Genomic DNA, 18694 nt, shown 5'->3' with positions numbered 1-18694 from the left:
AGATATGTATTAGGTCTTCTCGGAACAGGTGTGTGTGTGTGTGTGTGTGTGTGTGTGTGTGTGTGTGTGTGTGTGTGTGTGTGTGTGTGTGTGTGTGTGTGTGTGTGTGTGTGTGTGTGTGTGTGTGTGTGTGTGTGTGTGTGTGTGTGTGTGTGTGTGTGTGTGTGTGTCGGTCATTCCTGGGAAGGCTGTGTAATCAGAAACTTGATTGCCAGGCACAGTTGTCAACAGTATGTTTTATTACTGTACAGTTTTATGAGTTGTGCAAAGGAAGCTTTTCTAAATGGTGTGGCGTCCACATGCTTGATGAAGACTTGGCGTCTGATGGCATTCAGAGGAAACGGGGTTGAATGGGGCTAATTCTGATTCAAATTCAGGGTGGTGTCGCTGTTCACACCATTTAACCTTCCCCAAACTCCCATGGTATTACTAATATAACCAGCTAATTAACAACCACACTATAGACTACTTTTATATTTGTATTTTACGTACTTATATGAAACACACAAGGCGTGTTATTTATTTTCTTAGTTGCCATACAAACATGGAGCGTTAGTAGCAACTTTTTCAAAATAAAAATGAAATATGTCACCGCTAATGACATAAACAGAAATGCCTCAATGTTATTAATATACCCTGCTTGGTTTTATGAATGTCATTGCAGTCTAATACTGTTGAGAGAAAGTGTTGAGAGTTAGATAAGTGTCCGCTTTCCGTAAGTACTGGGAAACGACCTCGAGAGAAAGATTTGGCGTTCCTTCCCATGATCATATGACCAGCATCGGGATATTTCAGTCTGGGACTAAAGGCAACCCTGTTCAACAGGTATTGCAATAAGATAATTATGTGCTCTTGTCCTTTCTATTAAGATTACGCCCTTATTAACCTCACCTTTTCCCATTTGTTCCTCCTAGTTTGTTTCGTCAACCTCCCAGTGCACTGGTTTCCATGTCACTGCTGTCTTGACTGTTCTACAGTCAGACCTGACACATGGTGCTACCAGCTTCTTCTTTTCACTAGCCAGTAAAGAGCTTTTACTGGAAGAGTGTGATGTGCAAGAGGTTCACACCCCACGCTGTACAGGCCTTGGGACCAGTCAAGCGTGTGTTACACTAAACTACAGAGAACAAGACTGGGGATTTTTGCTTGGTGACATCAGTGTGTCCAGATCACACGTTTCTTTTTCAATATAGAAATCTCCCTAACTCCTCGTCTACTATACAAAAAGTCTGGCTAGTTAGAAGTTGCTCAAAAAAGCCACAATTCCTTCTTGTACCTTTTTGTGCTAAAGTCCACCGGATATACTTTCTGGCAAGAAAAGGAAAATGGATTAATATGTTATTAATTAGTGACAAGTGGACCCAATGAGTGTGCCAACGTTAATTTAAATAAGGCAGTTGGTTTACGGAGAGGTTTCCTGTAAGGCATGGTCGGTTAGAGCTCAGTCATTTTCTGACCAACAGCAGATACTATTGGGAAATCCTGTCCTTTTTGTGGTAAGAGGCCGTAAACGTTTGGGCACAAATGTGACAACTTTCCCAATGAGGTGTCAAGAAAACCAGTTCCAACTCTTCCTGTTTGGCAAGATTTGACATTATTGGCGGAAACAATAAATTGCTGTCTCTTTTTCTATTGGAGCGATGGTTGTTGAAGCTGTAAGTACCACTCTGTAGCCTACAAAGTGCCTGTGTGTGTGGTGGGCACCATGTCAACACCAGGCAACTCATGCCAGTTGGCTTGTTTGGTTGAGAGGGGGCTACCATACAGGAATCTGGGACGTGACTAAGAGAGTATATTTTAAAGTGTGAGTCCTAGTGTTGTCTACTGGAAGAGAGAAATGTAGGAGGCAGAGTGTAAAAATACTAATCTGGGTATGGTTTTCTCAAAACTGGCAAAAGTATATAGGAGGCACACAGGGTGAGTTGAATACCGACTGCTCAGCGGGGGTTAGGTTACGCTAGTTGCTATTAGTTTAAATGATATGTTGTCTGACTGCTCTGGGGGTGTGTTTATAGTTCTTACCTAACAGCCGCACTCGAAGGTGGAGTGACAAGCCGGGCCTGACTTGGAGAGATATTGCCAGATATTGTGATAATGGGGCCACATTTTCAGACCACATCTCAAAGTGACAGTTTGGTTTACCAGGTTTTTTGAGACCAAAACTGATATTGTCACATAAACATGCCTGATTTTTTTTTCCCCTTTTAAGATTCATGAATTATTCTCTGTGAAGTTGCCAAAGAAAGTGGAAAGAAAATCCCCTCTCCTGATCCATGCCATAAATAATTTGTTTCTCTCTTGCTCCATATCCCATCCTCCCTTCAAGTTTCATGGAAATCTATTCTGTAATTTTTGCGCAACCCTGCTGACGAACCAACCAATAAAAAAAACATGGACAGGGGCAGAGACACAACCTCATTGGAGGAGGTAATACGACTTGTCAGGGCTCCCTGGTGGTCACACTGCAGATGCTGCCAGTGATGGGGCGACACGTTGACCTTTCTGATTAATCTGTCAGTTCTAGTTTTCATTCAGTTTGTGCCTGGTCTTGTGGTAAATCTCCGTGTAGGCAACCACCTATAGACCTGTTGATTAACATACCTTCTTCTGAATGTTGGACTCGTGCAGATCTTTCTCATAGACAGACGTTTCTCAGACTTAAACTCCAGGCTCAGCCAAATTGGTATAGTTTAGGAGGTGCATGTTACTTAATGGCCTGTAGCGTGTGTGGCCTCCTTCATATAGGACCGTCTCTGTCCTCGCTGAGGGTAAACTCATGACCAGCCACATCAACCATTGGCTTCCTCGTGTCTGTCAGCAAAAAGACACTTAGTGCGTCTATTTATCGTGGATTAAATCAATCACACATGCCATCTTATGTTTAAGAAATAGAGCCTGACTGGTTTTCAAATCAGGCTATATAACGGTATCAGCATTTGTTTGCCGATATGAGCTGAAATGATCAAAATTTTATTTTAGAATAAACAATACAGAAAATATGTACTTTTACATAAATATTTTTACATAAACTGTATATTTACAGTTTATGTAAAAAAAAAAAAAATTCTAGCCTCGATTACATGTCTGTGTCATAAGGGTTTGATAACGACATGTAATGAGTGAATGCCATAAAAAAAATACATAAAAATATTAGTATCAGAAATAGTTTTAACTTCCTAATATAGGTATCGGCATTGACCCCAAATACACATTAGTCCGGCTCCAGTATGTGTTCGGCTCTTGCCAGTATCCATCACTTGTTTCCATGTTTTATTTATTAGCCCTCCCTTTGGCAGGAAAGTGTCGCGTTACCCAAACATGTTGTCGAGCATTAGAGCCAATAAAACATCTCCTCATAGCTCTGCTTGTAGTCAAAAGCTTTTGTTAGCTTATTATAATAGGTGATGGTCCGTCAGTGTGTGTCCTTTTAGAGCTGTTGTATTTAAGAAGACATGATCCATGTATTTAATGAGACAACCTTAACTCTGCTCTGAGTTATTTAGCTTTGTGTGTGTGTGTGTGTGTGTGTGTGTGTGTGTGTGTGTGTGTGTGTGTGTGTGTGTGTGTGTGTGTGTGTGTGTGTGTGTGTGTGTGTGTGTGTGTGTGTGTGTGTGTGTGTGTGTGTGTGTTTTTTTCTTTACTAAGGAAGTGTGTTGAGGAAAAGTTTTTCTGTTTAGAGAAGGTGTCACTCAGCTATCTGAGCACATGTCTTCCATCACATCCAGGGGAATAGATGCTCAGAAGCAAGAGCACGAATAAAGACTGGAGATGAAAGCAGAATAACATGGAAAAAATATGGATGGGGAGTGATAGATGAAGGCCAAGGGAGCAACCGACTTGAAAGTAATGAAAAAGGTTTAGTGGAGAAATGGTCGATGCAGCGAGGCGAGGAATTAGCAGACAGTAGGAAACATAAGGGGGAAGTGGAGGGAGAAATTAAGAAGCCCTGGGTGTGTGGATTGAAAATTGAGATCGTATGTAGAGCAGAACAGATGAGTTGACTCAAGAACATTGTGGACTAATAACAATTTGGAAAAACACACCCTTCACTTTCTCCTATGAGCTGCTTCTTTTTCAAACCTCTAGTTTCCATCTCACACGATTATTCAACCCTCACAGCTTTCTTCTCGAGGAAGGGTCTCACCCCACTGCCCTGGTCAACCTTTTTTTTTTTTTGTTGAATGAAAGAAATCTGGGCGTTGACGTTCCACACGGCAGAGAAATGTGTAAATGTATAAAAGAGGTTGGACGGAGGAGAGCGAATGGGGTGTTTTGAGGTAAAGGAGAGGGGGAGGAGGAGGGATGGACTCTGAGATACACAGAGGGGCCGGTCTAATGCGCAGCAGACAGTGGGGTGTCAACCTACTAAACCTCTGGATGGTATAAAACGAATGTGATGTGACACTTGTTCAGCCTTTGTTGCATCTGACCAGAGGAAAGAGGAGGTTTGAACCACCCACCCCCGTACTGATTACTGTGAGTAATATGATAGAAAGTGACTTTAATGGGAGCAGAAACTTTCCCACACGTTTGGGTACTGTGATGTTTGTCTTGTGAGTTTCGTAACTTTTTGTGCAACTTCGCCACAAACCAGTAAGAATGATTTGTATCTTGTTGTGTTTTAAAACCCTTGTGGAGCTTTTTCTCAGCGTAAAAAACTAAAGCACAAATTGGAAAGTTTAGTTGTTACTGTTCTGTGTCGAGTTGTGAAGTTTGAGGTTATCTCCCACTGCTGCTGGCATGAAGCCACCAAACTGGGAGCATACTGGTAGTTTTTGCATGAATTGGTTTACTGTGTCTGTTCAAATGACATTATTAAATTTCCCATTATTGAATTGCTGCGACGGTCTGTACATAAAAGTGGTTTCTAAACTAAACTAAATCTAAATGAGGGAGAGGAGGGCCAGATGGCAGCCGATGATTAAAACGTTGCTCGGCAGAGATATTTTATGCTGAGAACCTGTTTGTTATCTGTGTATTTCAGACCTGGTGCTGCGCTGATCCAACTCTAACTGAACACGTGACCCCGTCTCACCAACAACAACCATGACGGCCATCAATGCTCCTCAAGACAAGTAAGAGAAACTCCTAGAGGAAGGACATTCCTTTGTCACATCTTGGATGGACAACTTGATGTTGTTTTCATGTTCTGCTTCATTGTGTACAAAAGGGTTTTGGACGGGACCCAACCAATGCCATGATCTAAATTGTTGATAAGACGTTGAATGACTTAATTGATGTGCATTTCATGTGAACTTCCTTTTTGTCTCTTTCCCAGATACAATGCAGTATGGATCATTTTCTTCATCCTGGGTCTTGGGACCCTCTTGCCATGGAATTTCTTCATGACGGCAACAATGGTGAGTTAGGCAACGGCTTCAGACCTCTTGAGAATTTTGCAGGAACAACAGACCGATAGGGGAAAGGAGGAGCCCTGCTGGTGGCCTGGAGGCGCGGACGAGTTAATTAAAAAGTTGGACTCCATTTGGACAAAGGTCACCTAACTTTGAGAAAATAAAGATGTTTGTTTACCTTTCTCTCCAAATCCACCTGGTTTCACTCAGGATGTCTGACCTGACCCCAACCAGGTGGATTTACATGAAAGCCCCTCTAATCCCCCAGCCATTGTTTTTGAGCCTTAAAGGGTTAACTTCTCTAAATGTGGAATTTTACGTTTAATTTTCCACCCTGAAGCGCAAATTACTCAAGCCACATAAATACAACTAGGCTGAGCCAGTAGACCTACAAATAAAACAATCTATTAATGAAAGATACTGTTTTCACATCCACATTGTTATTTACGTGCACATCCTTCTTTCATTTCTCTCCAGTACTTTACCAGCCGCTTGAAGGACCCACCCACTGCTCTCTTCACCAATGTCACGGCTAACAGCTCAATGGAGGGCGCGGACACTCGGAATGTGCTGGAGTCCAAGTTCAACAACGTGATGACTCTTTGTGCCATGGTGCCTCTGCTCATCTTCACCTGTCTCAACTCCTTCATACACCAGAGGTATTCACCCTGCTGCGTTATTGACACGTTCACACCAAGGGAAAAAAATGACCATGGAGAATTATATAACTTGCGGACTCGTGTCAAATAACTGATTAAAACCCAACGTGTCAAACATCAGTGTGATAAGAAGGAACTTAAATGACAGAAATCATCTTTGGATAAAAACTTTTTTTTATCCAAAGATGATTTCTAACGTGCACTTATGGCGAAGTTTATGATCTGTACTCCAGCCAGCCACCAGGGGGTGATCAAGATGATTTGGCTTCATTCACTGTCATATCGTCTAAAATGAGTTAAACCTGAAGGCCAAAACATCTGCTACACGATTATCGCATTCCACCATCCATGCTTGAGTATTTCAGTTTATTGCAGTGAGAGATTTAGTCAAACAAGATGTTTTTTTTTATAGAAAAACTCTACACCTTTATTTCTGCTGTTCTTTCTACCCCCCACACTGCTTATCTTTGCCCCCGACCCACTGTAGGTAACATGATCCTGTTATGTGAATGAAGGTCTGTGTGCCTCCAGTTTGTTTGCTTTAATTAAGTTGGATTGGGAGAGATCTGGGGTGGACCCCGACAGTGGCCGACTCTTCCCCTGCACAAACACACCCAGGAATGCTTTTTATGTTCTCAGCTTCACCCCATCATCTTCTTCTTCTTCTTCTTCTTCTTCATCTCCTCCAAACTTTGCCTCTGTTCTTTTTCTCCTGCTGTCCCGCTCTCCCTCAATATTCTCACTTCATTTCTGCTGACCGTTTTTTTTTTCCACCCCTCATGAACACAGGCCTTTGTAAACTGACACAGCTTCTCTATTTTCATTTTTCTCGCACTTCAGATGACTAAAAACACTGTTTCTAGGAAAAGGGAACATATTTCTGATTTGACCTTTGTTTTACTAGGAATCATTGCCCAGTTTCCACATTCTTGCTTTTCTTATCAGTCTTTTTCTCTTGATTTATTCTCCATTATAAAACAAATAGTTGTTGACAGTTGGTCAAATTCACTTTAAACATCCTATATTTATATTTTAAGGACTTATTTTATAAATTAACTCCTCAAGCGTCATTAAATGGTTATGGGTCATGTTTTTGACCAGTGGTTTTGGATGGTTGTGTTTTGCTGGTTAGTAAATTTTTTATTTGTCTCTTGTTTCACCCTGTGTGACTCAGGATTCCTCAGAAGCTGCGTATCTCCGGCAGCCTGACAGTCATCCTGGTGGTTTTCCTGCTGACGGCTGTCTTCGTCAAGGTGGACATGGCCCCAATGACCTTCTTCACCGTCACTATGATCAAAATTATCTGCATCAACTGTGAGTTTCCAAATACGTGATGATTATATGATTCTTCTCTAGTCACTGCGGAGACTCTTATATCAAACTATTTAACAGCAGAGACATAACAACCATTTCTAAACTTGTCTACTTTAGTTTCTATTAGGGCTGGGTATCGCCTACAACCTCACGATACGATACGTATCACGATACGGAGGCCACGATACGATACGTATCACGATACACATTGCTTTTGAATAATGACCATGTCCTGCACAGAATTTACTACAACAGCTGTTTTTTATTATTCCATATAACAACAAAGGCAAAGCCTTAAGGATTGCACAACTTAAAACACTTAAAATTCTGGCCAACAAAGATCTTCAATGTTAAATAAAATAATTCTCCTTCAACTCAGAGTTATTAATAAATGCAAATAAAATATTCCTTAACTTTTAAACTTAAAATAGCCATAATACTCTGGTTTCACTTGACTTTAAGTGCACTTCCATTTGCTATAAGAATGTCCACAGCAAATCAGTTCTTTTATAAAGACAAAATTATAATAAAAAAATAAATAAAATCTTTTTTAACAAACTTAAAATTGGCCTTGTACTGGCAGCTAAGGCTTAACATGTTTTCAGATTTTTGTGCAGAAACACCAGTTGATCCACATGCTCAGGTTTCAGAGCACTCCTCTGAGCTGTAACTATGTCTCCAGCGGTGGAGAACACCCTCTCTGCGGCAACACTTGTACCTGGGATGCAGAGGGTATTCCTAGCTAAGTTAGATAGTAAGGGGAAAGCAACCTGGTGCTCCCTCCACCAACTGAGTGGATCCCCAGTAAGAGCCAATGGCTCTGCCTCTTTGTATTTCTTGATTTCATCAAGTGCCTGATCATGTAGTGACATAGGTGAGTCTTGTCTTTTGGGAAGAGAAAATGTCTCTCCAAATAAATCTGCTAGAGCACAGGTAGAGTCCTTTCTTCTCTTGCAGGGTGGGGAAGAACAAGTTTTTGCCTTTTCTTGTTCTGGTACATAGTTCTGGTTCTTCTGAAATCAGAACATAAAAATGTACTTATAACATAGACTGTATATAAAGCTTATAACCAAGACCACATAGCATCACAGTTGAGTCACAGTTGTATAGTTATATCATTACATTATACTGCACAACCTGCTGTACCAAAGTCAAGTGAAAAGGTCGTTTTGTTTTTCGGGCAAAAAAACACTTAGTAAACTAAGGTTAATTAACCCCCACCTGAGAAATCCGCGCTGCCTCTGCTGCCACGGTGGTATACGTGTCCTGTCTTTGGTCTTCTTCCAAGAAGGGCAACGCTTTAAAGCGTGGATCTAGTGCTGAGGCGATGCACAGAAAGGATCTGTCGCTCACGTATCTCTTCCCAAGATCCCCGGATACGGTGTTTTTAATGTCCCTCGTAACGGCCGAGTCTGTTGCTTGGACATGAGCGCCGTTGCACAGCTGGGCATGCAGCGGTGCTATAACAGACAGCGTAGGGGTCTTTTCTTCTGACATAACGAGTGTTGCAACTTTTAGCGGCTTCAGGGCTTTAGCCACATCTTCAGCACAGGCCAGGTCCGCTCAGTTAAGGTCCACAACTCCTTGGCATTCTTCCGCACCTCAGTGGAGAGTAATGCTGCGCAAATTGCGGGCTGCTGTTCTAAGAAAGCTCCAACATATCACAGGCGCTGTTCCATCTCGTAGCTACATCTGTCATGAGCTTGTGTTCGGGGAGATTAAGTAGCTTCTGCTTTTCATTCAGAACATGGCTTGCAATTGTGCTTTTCCTAAAAAAAGCCACGATGCTGCGAATTCTTCCCAGTAGACGGGAAACAGTGGGCGTCTTGAGTGCCCGTTGAGCGGCCAAATTCAGACTGTGCGCAAAGCATTTCACGTGCACTAACTTCGCCAATTGTGCCGCGATTGTCATATTAGAGGCATTATCTGTCACCAACACAGGATCCTTGTCAACAAGCCCCCATTCATTAACCACGTCCCGTAGCAAATCTGCAATATTTGACCCGGTGTGGCTTTCAAACATAGCTCTGGTCTGCAGGACGTGTGAGACCATTTCCCAGTCTGGAGAAATATGGTGGCATGTGAGAGTTACATATGACTGGGGGTTGCTCTCTTCGTCCAGGCATCACATGTAATGGCAACTCTGTTTGCAGAAAAGATCGCTTCAGTGACTTGTTGCTTCACATCTGCGTACAACTGGGGAACTGCAGTCTCTGTAACGAACCGAGAGGGGGGATTGTGTAGCGTGGCTCACACTCATTAAGCAGTTGCCTGAAGCCTTCGTTATCAACAACACTGTACGGGCGCAAGTCTTTACATATAAAGCATAAAAGTGCATTTGTGATCTTCTTTGCCCGTTGGGATGTTGAGGGAAATTTTGAGTTGAAAGCCTCATTCAGGGTTGGTTGAGACGACACACGCTGTGTAGTACCTGTTGCTAGCGGCTGATCAGCGTGGTGTCTTGTCATGTGAAGACGGAGGTTGGTCGTGTTGCTGCAGTATTTTACTTTGTTTCTGCATAGCTTGCATATTGCATGACTCATGTCCAATTCCGACTTCCTGGTGTCTGCAAAATCCGAAATGCTCCCATATCTTGGCCTTGAGTTTTACCGGCGGTGGAAACAGTTTTCATTGTTTCCTTCCATGTTTGTTCTGGGTTGAGACGTGTGCTCTTTTTGCCTAAGCTGCCACCTATTGGCTTCATTGTGCACTGCACCATAGGTGATGTTTCGTTTTCAAAACAGCCGTCACAGCATTTGATGCCGTATCGATACAGTAGCATCTGCATCGATGCGTGCATCAGCAAGGAGGACGTCACGATATATTGCCATATCGATTTTTTGAGCACAGCCCTAGTTTCTATAAAGTCTTTGAGAAAACGACTCTACTTTTCACTAAATATGGTTACTTCTGGTTTGAGAAAAACCAACATGGCGCTGGACAAACTTGAGGCTTCAAAGCGACGGCTCTCAAACCAATGGGTGACGTCATGGGGGGGGTCGCCACTTGCTCGACACATATCATTCCTCTGGTCATGATTGCTGATTTCCTATTTGAATGTGTGGTCTGACCAATCAGTAGCAAATGAATTATCCATCTCAAAGATGTGATTTTCAGCCGACACTAGTGAGGTTGAACAGCAGCAGTTCCTCACGTGTACAGCTGTGTGGATCTCATCCACACTGATTATGTAGGAAGACGACGTTGACCTTCCTAGTCCTGTCCACAAAGCTCCGATTGTTATTCCTCAGTTTTCTCTAACAGCGTAAAGACAAGACACTTGTATTTGGAAACTGCACATCTCACACAGCCTGACAACAGAAGCAATTTACATCTGTGAGGTTTGACTTAATAGATATAAAATATAGTTTAATTCACAGAAGCACAGCTTCCAAAACCTTTCCATGTTGAACTCGAGCAAATGATTAGTTCCACGTGTGTCTTCTTCTTCTTCTTCGATCAAAATCTTCTGCATCCACTGTGTTGGGAAAGTCCCTCTCATATGGACACACACACACACACACACACACACACACACACACACACACACACACACACACACACACACACACACACACACACACACACACACACACACACACACACACACACACTGTTGTTTGATGCTGAGCTTGTTTATTTACTATGTGTCCATGAGCAGCAGGGATAAGCTCACCCCCCTCCCTGTCCCCTGTTGGGCCAGCCCTGACCCCCAGATCCTCGGGAGGATCAGCCCATCGTGTTTCATTTAGAGGGGAGCACGTTGTGACCTTGAAGCTTTGATATCAGCAGTGGCACATTCCTCTTTGTGGACACATGTTACAAGATTTCTGCAGCTAATTAAAATCCCAACTTGTTGTATACGCTGTAGTAATCTACTGGTGTGATGCAGGTTTGTGTCTCACTGGCTGTTTGTAAACTGAGATAAGGAAAGTAGAGTTATCTCCATAAAACATTTGCTACATGTCATTTTTAGAAAATCCTCTCACTGGTTGTAAATTTTTTATGTGGCCTTTTTCCAGATTCTGTGGGACAATGAGTTTATTTTCGTTTTCACAATGACTCTCATTCTTATAAATGCTCCTCTTGTCTCCTCTGTTCCTGCTCAGCGTTCGGGGCGATTCTTCAGGGCAGCCTGTTCGGGCTGGCCGGGATGCTGCCTGCCTCCTACACCACTCCCATCATGAGCGGACAGGGGCTGGCCGGCGCCTTCGCCGCTTTCTCCATGATCTGCGCTCTGGCCTGTAAGTGTCTCACATAGTAGCAGTGGTGCTATAACAAAACTGCTGCATGTCCTGCGGTTTAATGATTTTTGTAGCATTTTGTAATTTAACTGCTCATAAGATATAAAGTGACAGGGATTTAGAATATGTTTGCATTAAATGAGTTTGAAACACACAATTATACAAAAACTTTTGAATATTAAATGTGTTTTAGGGGGAAGTTCAGCCAAAAGTTAAGTCATCAGAAATAAAAACATTTCAGGCTGCTCTTTGAATTTGGCCTCTTACAGTGAATAATTAGGATAATAGAATTAGTTTCTCAGAATTCCCTTTGACTCTTGAGATTTTTCTCCGAGCTGCTTCAGCAGACTTCACAGAACATGACACATTAGCTGGTGAGGCTGTGAGGGAGGAAGAGGAAGTTCTTAAGAAGAACTTAAATCAGTAAAATCAACACTTAGTGGATAGTTTTAATAACACGTATGATTCTATGTGCCTTGTGTTTGTGTGCAGCTGGATCCGCCCTGCAGGACAGTGCTTTTGGTTACTTCATCACTGCCTGTGTTGTTATTCTCCTGGCCATCATGTCATACTTCGCCCTGCCCAGGATGGTAAGACCTCATTAAATAGAGTTAAATAGTTGTTTTCATCGTGTGGTATTTGTTTTACAACCCTTTTGGACAGAACTCTGTAAACTCTCAATAAGAGTTGACTTCCTCTGCTGCCTTTGAGGAGATAGAAAACACCCGATATTAAAAGTCTGCAGCATCTCAGCAAACGCGCTGTACTCCTTAATCTTTGCTCCACTGGCTCAGTGCACTCGACTAATCATCATTGTTGGTTTTGTCAACAGGAGTTTTTCCAGTACTACACAGAGAGCAATAGATCCAGACCAGCTGATGATGATGAAGAGAACAAGATGGACTTTCTCAAAAATGGTACAAATGATGCTCTGTATGCTCTGAGATCTTGTGCATGCACCCAATGAAACTTTACTCCACTTGTCACTTGGACAAAGCAATGATAGCAAGATGTTTGTTTCTCAATCAGAAAGTCCAGCAGAGAAGCGACCGGTGGTGAGTCTGATGGAGGACGAGGCCAAACCCAGCGTGTCTGTGGTAAACATCTTCAAACAGGTGAGACGATGACTTTCAGTTAGAAATGCTGAGCAGCTACAGAAGCAGCATTTACCACTGTCCACCTGTGACGGCGATGGAACTGGTTGCATCATATTGATAACGTGCTCCGATGCTCTCTAATCAGATCTGGGTGATGGCTCTGTCGGTGTGCTTCATCTTCACCGTCACCATCGGAACATTCCCAGCTGTGACCGTTGAGGTCAGGTCCACAGTAGCAAATGGAGGCGGCTGGGGTGAGTCTCTGTTTCCTCCATTAGCACAAAGACTATGACAACTGACATTTGAGACGGATGACCGCTAGTTTTTGTCCTTTTTATGCTCAAACTTATTTAGTTTGATTCTAGGCTGGAAAACTGTTGAATCCTAGTCTCACACAGAAAGTTTGGGCGCTCTGTGGTGCAAGGCAGATGTTTAATTTTAAGACGAATCAAAAACACCTATTTATCATTAAAAAACTGAAAACTGTCTCACACAGGCAATGAAGCACAACGGTGTTAGAAAGCTTCAGTGTACACTTGTATTGACTTTTACAATACTGTGTATTTTTCCTTCTCTGCCTCTGCTTTATTCTTTATTTATAAATATGAAAGCTGCCCATGAAAATGCCCATGAAAATATATATACATTTTAGTCCTTTGCACATACAGCATCTCCTATAACGAAAACTGAAACTGTTATATCATCCTGTGGTGTTGTGAAGCTCTGTAAAGTTAGCAGCTTTCTCCCTGGGGGAGTTCAGAAGCTATTGTTGGCCTGGATTCACAGGATCTGGAGTCACAGGGGGAAAAGTATAAAAAACCACAAAGTAGCAAGAAAAGTTCGTTAGGATCTTTTGATACTTGTCAGCGTCGTGACTCGGGGTCACAGCTGGGATCCTTGGTAACAGCTGTGAATCCAAACCGACAGCAGGGAAGGAGAAAGCTGCAAACTTTCAGATCAGATGTTCATGTGAGGTTGTAAAGATATTTTAATTGTTTTTTAACAACAGATTTTGTTTTGCTCCCTCGTCAGATACGTACTTCATCCCCGTGTCATGTTTCCTCCTCTTCAACGTGATGGACTGGGCTGGCAGGAGTCTGACGGCCGTCTGTATGTGGGTGAGTTCAACACAAATGAGATGTTTAATCATCAAGCTCGGTTAAAGTGAGGTCACATCGTAACAAAGCCAGGTTCGAACCTTCACTTAGTTTATTGACTCATTGATCAGGCTTCAGGACACAAGCTCTCGTGTGCAGATTTTCGGATCATATTGAACATTTTCTAACATGTAGTAACGATAATAACCACCGCATCAACTTTAACACCTCACACAGTCTGATAAACGAGCTCATCCAGTGATGTATGTTGTTTATAATCACATTAATCTCATAAAGTCCATTAGAAATGACCACATCAAAATATTTAGTGGGATCTGCTGTTTTTCTGGCTGGTGCTGGAAACAAGAGACCCACTAGTGGATGTTTTAATGAAAGACTCAGCCTGCGTAAATGTTTACATATAGATAAATCTGCCATGAGTAAGGAGTGAAAATAGAGAAGACATATTTTACTGTTGAGATCAGGTTTGTTTTCGAGAGAAGAGTCTGGATCAAGTTCATTTTTAAATTTTAGTGCTTTTGTTGGAAGGATTTTTGAAGAGTAACCACAACCGGAGAAGCTTTTCCTGCTGCTTTCAGTCTTATACTGGACGACTTCCAATTCCTCATCAAAACTTGCCGCCAAAACTAGAGACAATGCACTGCTACCGCCCACGGTTTGGTTAGAGATGTGGGTGTGTTCCTATGAGTCAACTGCCAGTCGTGTGTGTGTGTAAAGGAAGTGGTTTGGGTGTCAGGCTGGTGATTTGGATGGTTGCTCTCTGACACACACTGTGAAAGATGCTGGCAGCTCAGATGTTAGTGAACAACTGAAAAGCCTGGAGCTCTTCTCCACATCTGTACACTTCACACCTCTGGTTGTGAGTGTATTTATAGGGTTTATCGTTTGCTCCAGTTTGTTTTAGCTGATACTTCACCTCCTATAATCTCTATAAACAGATTCTGCATGTGAATATGTAGAATCTGTGGGCGTCTGCTTTTTAGTTTAGCAACCATCTGAATATGAATGTAGCTAGAGGTCAGCCAACATGTTGTCTGGATCTAAAACGCCCACATAAAGCATCGCTGTTTGTTTTAGAGGTAGAAACGATTGACTCATGTGATTAAAAAAAAAAACTTGTCCGACTGGAAACTTTAAGGCAACAGGTAGAGTCTTGCCGTTGATCTCTACTGTTTACAACACACGCCACAAAATATTGCCCGGTGCCCCAAGAAGCTCCTTCATCTTCAGATCTATTCAGATTTCTCCTCCTAATACTTCATTCCCCTCATTTGGTCTCATTTTATATTCATTCAATGAAAAGTACGTCAGGCAGATTTCCTTTTATTAAAACAATCATAATGTTAGTTTTTTTTACTCGTGTCTTTCTGGTCTCAGCACAAGTGCAGTCCACTGTAAAACTAAATCCAGAAACAGATCAACAATCAAGTCTGAGTTTCCTGCAATCCACAGGAAATCATCAAATTGAATTAAGTCACTCAGTACGAGCGGAGTAGGGTTTGTTAACACAGTGTGACCTACGCTGGAATGCAGCCTCTCGGGGGCAGATAGCAGGAGTCAGCTGCTCCACCACCATGTGAGGTTATTTATCATCATCATCAGGAAACAGGATCTGGACTGTTCCCTCTGAGCGGCTCTGTCACTGCAGAGAGGACGTGAAAATATGAGCTTAGCTTCACCGTTCAAAATATAAACTCCAAATTTAATATAATACATTTACAGCTGATGAATCTAAATGTTTTAAAACAATGTTCATGTTAAAAGACACACACACATTAGTTTTTAGTGCATCCACAGTTATAAATGCTACATAACAACTGTTCAATCTATTCAATTCATCTATCAAAGGTCATAAAACTGTGAAAATGTGCGTCACATGTTCCCAGAAACAAGCTGATGATTTGTCTGACCAATGTTTCAAAACCACTGAATATTCTTTAATGTTATCTTGATAAATAACTTGATTTAACTAATAGAGTAATGCACCACTTGTTAATTTGACCATCATTCAAAGATTCCCCTCACACACACACACACACACACACACACACACACACAAAGTAAAAACACCTAAATGTCTCTCTTTCTTTCTTTCTTTCTTTCTTTCTTCCCCCCCCCAGCCGGGTAAAGACAGCCTCTGGCTTCCCGTCCTCGTGGCTCTGCGCGTCGTCTTCATCCCCCTCTTCATGCTGTGTAATGTTCAGCCTCGTAACTACCTCCCCGTGCTGTTCAGCCATGACGCCTGGTACATCATCTTCATGATCTTCTTCTCCTTCTCCAACGGATACCTGGCCAGTCTCTGCATGTGCTTCGGACCCAAGTAAATAACACACACACACGATTAGCCTGAAGAAACAGTTTAACCTGGCTCTCATCATTGCTCCTCTAAGTTGTACATTACAACAAACATCAGTGAACCATGTGATCTTAATGAATTCTCTCCCTGTGTTGTGTGCGTACAGGAAGGTGCCGCCTCACGAGGCAGAGACGGCAGGGGCCATCATGGCCTTCTTCCTGTCCCTCGGCTTGGCGTTGGGCGCCGCAATCTCGTTTGCTTTCCGGGCCATGATCTAAAACCTCCCGCAGACGCAGAGCAGACGACCACGGCCTCCAACAACCTTCCCCGTCATGAACCCTTCAACATCCGGACTAACTGCGCTCCTCGGACTGAGAGGAGGCAGCAGAGACGACCAGACGACCAGAGGACGTGTACCGACTCGTCTCATCCAGTCACCATGGCAACAAAATGAGCTGAAAAGTTACTGATTCGTTTTTATTTAGTTTTTATTTGCTCCAAAAACTAAACTGTTCTGGGTTTTATGTTTGTTTTTATTTTTTTGTATCAATGCTACTGATCAAAGAGGCTGTTTCTCTGAGATGAAACCAAAAGATTTTTAAAAAAGTCAGTTGAAGTGAACTCATCATGTAGAAGACGACCGAAAGTTTCAAATTTTCCAGACAGAGAACGAAGACGTTCTTCACACTTAGCATCACAGAGCCCTCTTTTAAAATCCCTTTTGCACAAAGCTATGAAAACAAATATTGATAATTGTTTTAATTAAGTTGAAACATTTTCTTTTTTCTGCCTTTTTAGAATTCACATGAAGTCACGTTGGTGTGTAAATTAAGTCTCAACACGTTTGTATACACGCGGCTCTGCGAGGCAGGTGTTCGGCTCGTCTGCATTACCTTGAACACTTCAACTCATTCGTTAGTGAACTGGGATCCTCCACGTTTTTTTTGCACATCGAGCACGAAACAACAAGCAGGACGTCGCTCGGCCGTGACTGTTGCAGCTTTTAACTCTGATCAAGCCAAATACACAAAGACGTGGGAAAACGAGAAACTCTGAAGGGGGGGGGGGGTCACGACCCTGCAGAACCGCTCCGCTCCCTCCGTCTGCTTCAGTGTCGCCTCGGGCCACTTCTGTTTGTCAGCATAGAAAAACCCTCAATGAATGTAATATGGACTGAATCCTGCAGAGGAAGTTTAAATAGATCACATGGGCCGTTAACCTTTCCCTCTGAATGTTCATTGTGAGTATCGGTAAATTCCTCTCCTGTAGTTTTAAATGAAGTTTGACCACTATGTCTGTTTTATCTGAACACATCCTCTGTCCCGTCCTCTGAGGTCTTCGTCTACTTGTCAGGACACGTGAAGTCACCGTGTCTCCCTGACGAGACACACCCAAGTATTTTGAACGCAGTGAAAAGTTGTCGGTGACACAATGAGTGAGTGAGACTTTTTAAATCTCACTCTGCTTCTTTTTTATTTTTGTTTCTGTCTGTGCCATTTTCCTTCAAACGTGTTCTCGTGTAGGATGAGAATTTATACAAGTAGTTATTAGTTCATTTATGTTTTAATGAATGAAGGTGGATAAAAAGCCGTCCTCCTGTTGGTGTGATATTTTGGTCTCTTTGGATTTAAAAAAAAAAAAAACCCAGTCTGCTTTAGTTCTACACAGTTTTCACGAAGCCATCATTATAGCCCGTTTGTCTGAAAGCACGACGTGGGTCTGTTTGTCGGACCGTGGAAATGTTACTTAAACTGCAGCTTCAAACAGTTCAAAATAAAACTGTATTTTTAAAACTCTGGCTCCTCCTGTTGGTCATTTGTGGAAATGCATTCGTCCGTGAGATTATCACTGCTGATACTAAGCTTTGTATTTAATACGTATGATCAGGAAAATTGCATCTAGTTTTTAACCCTTTTAAAAATACATTTTAAATATAATTAAAGCTAATAAATATGAAATGCACATTTCACACTAATAACGTCATCACTGTTTAATCAGATTATTAACTTCAGAAAGTGACACCTTCAAGATGTAGTCAACCTTCTGTAATAGTATAAACTGTCAATATAAAAGACAGTAGCAGATTGTAGTGAAGTAAATTAAAATACTGGAGTTACATTTACACCGTGTGATTTATGTGGACGTTCAGAATAAAGCAGCTGCATCTCTCAGCTGATAACAGATCATTGCTGCTGCATGTGACTCAATAATGAAGTTAGTTTAACTGTGTCCAGGACACAACAGAAAAAGCTCTCAGCTTCCTCTTCCTCAGTGACCTGTGTGTAACGAGCCCACTGAGCGAACTGTCACCTTCTCAGTATTTACTGTGATGAAATGGAACATTGTGACAGAGAAATATAAAAACATGTCGTAATTCCTTAAAACAAAGACGATAGATTTTAACATCAGTCAAACCCAGGAGTTGAGAACTTTTTATAAAGTGTGCTCAGTTTAACACGTCACTTCTATTCTTAAAATACCAACATGATGGAAGCACAATTGTCAGTTTGATTCCTGCAGTGAACGTATGAAATGTGTAAATCTAGTTTAGAGAAACTCTGATTTCTGAGTTGAGCTCATGCTGAAACTGAAATGTGATAAACTGTCTCGTG

The 18694-nt window shown here is 42.1% G+C and overlaps 1 protein-coding gene across 6 annotated transcripts in view; it reads left to right on the top strand.

The window, feature by feature from the left end:
- LOC118119429 (equilibrative nucleoside transporter 1) overlaps positions 1–17875 on the top strand; it is a 35182-nt gene extending 17307 nt beyond the window's left edge. For 5 of the 6 annotated variants that reach the window (XM_035173419.2, XM_035173415.2, XM_035173414.2 and 2 more), the window contains exons 2-13: positions 4985–5075; positions 5279–5360; positions 5832–6013; positions 7188–7327; positions 11437–11571; positions 12064–12161; positions 12404–12488; positions 12601–12686; positions 12814–12922; positions 13701–13786; positions 15907–16106; positions 16249–17875. In XM_035173419.2, the coding sequence (XP_035029310.1) occupies positions 5047–5075; positions 5279–5360; positions 5832–6013; positions 7188–7327; positions 11437–11571; positions 12064–12161; positions 12404–12488; positions 12601–12686; positions 12814–12922; positions 13701–13786; positions 15907–16106; positions 16249–16360 (1344 nt within the window). In that variant the 5' untranslated portion in view covers positions 4985–5046 and the 3' untranslated portion in view covers positions 16361–17875. Of the gene's footprint in view, positions 1–4335; positions 4477–4984; positions 5076–5278; positions 5361–5831; positions 6014–7187; positions 7328–11436; positions 11572–12063; positions 12162–12403; positions 12489–12600; positions 12687–12813; positions 12923–13700; positions 13787–15906; positions 16107–16248 lie in introns of those variants that run through there. The other variant, XM_035173416.2, reaches the window with a different exon arrangement.
- Positions 17876–18694: the final 819 nt, after the last annotated feature.

The sequence above is a fragment of the Hippoglossus stenolepis genome, chromosome 12 (genome assembly GCF_022539355.2).
Source record: "Hippoglossus stenolepis isolate QCI-W04-F060 chromosome 12, HSTE1.2, whole genome shotgun sequence".
In the NCBI taxonomy this organism is placed as follows: Eukaryota; Metazoa; Chordata; class Actinopteri; order Pleuronectiformes; family Pleuronectidae; genus Hippoglossus; species Hippoglossus stenolepis.
The sequence above is the reverse complement of the archived record's forward strand: the minus strand, read 5'-3'. Positions and strand labels throughout refer to the sequence as shown.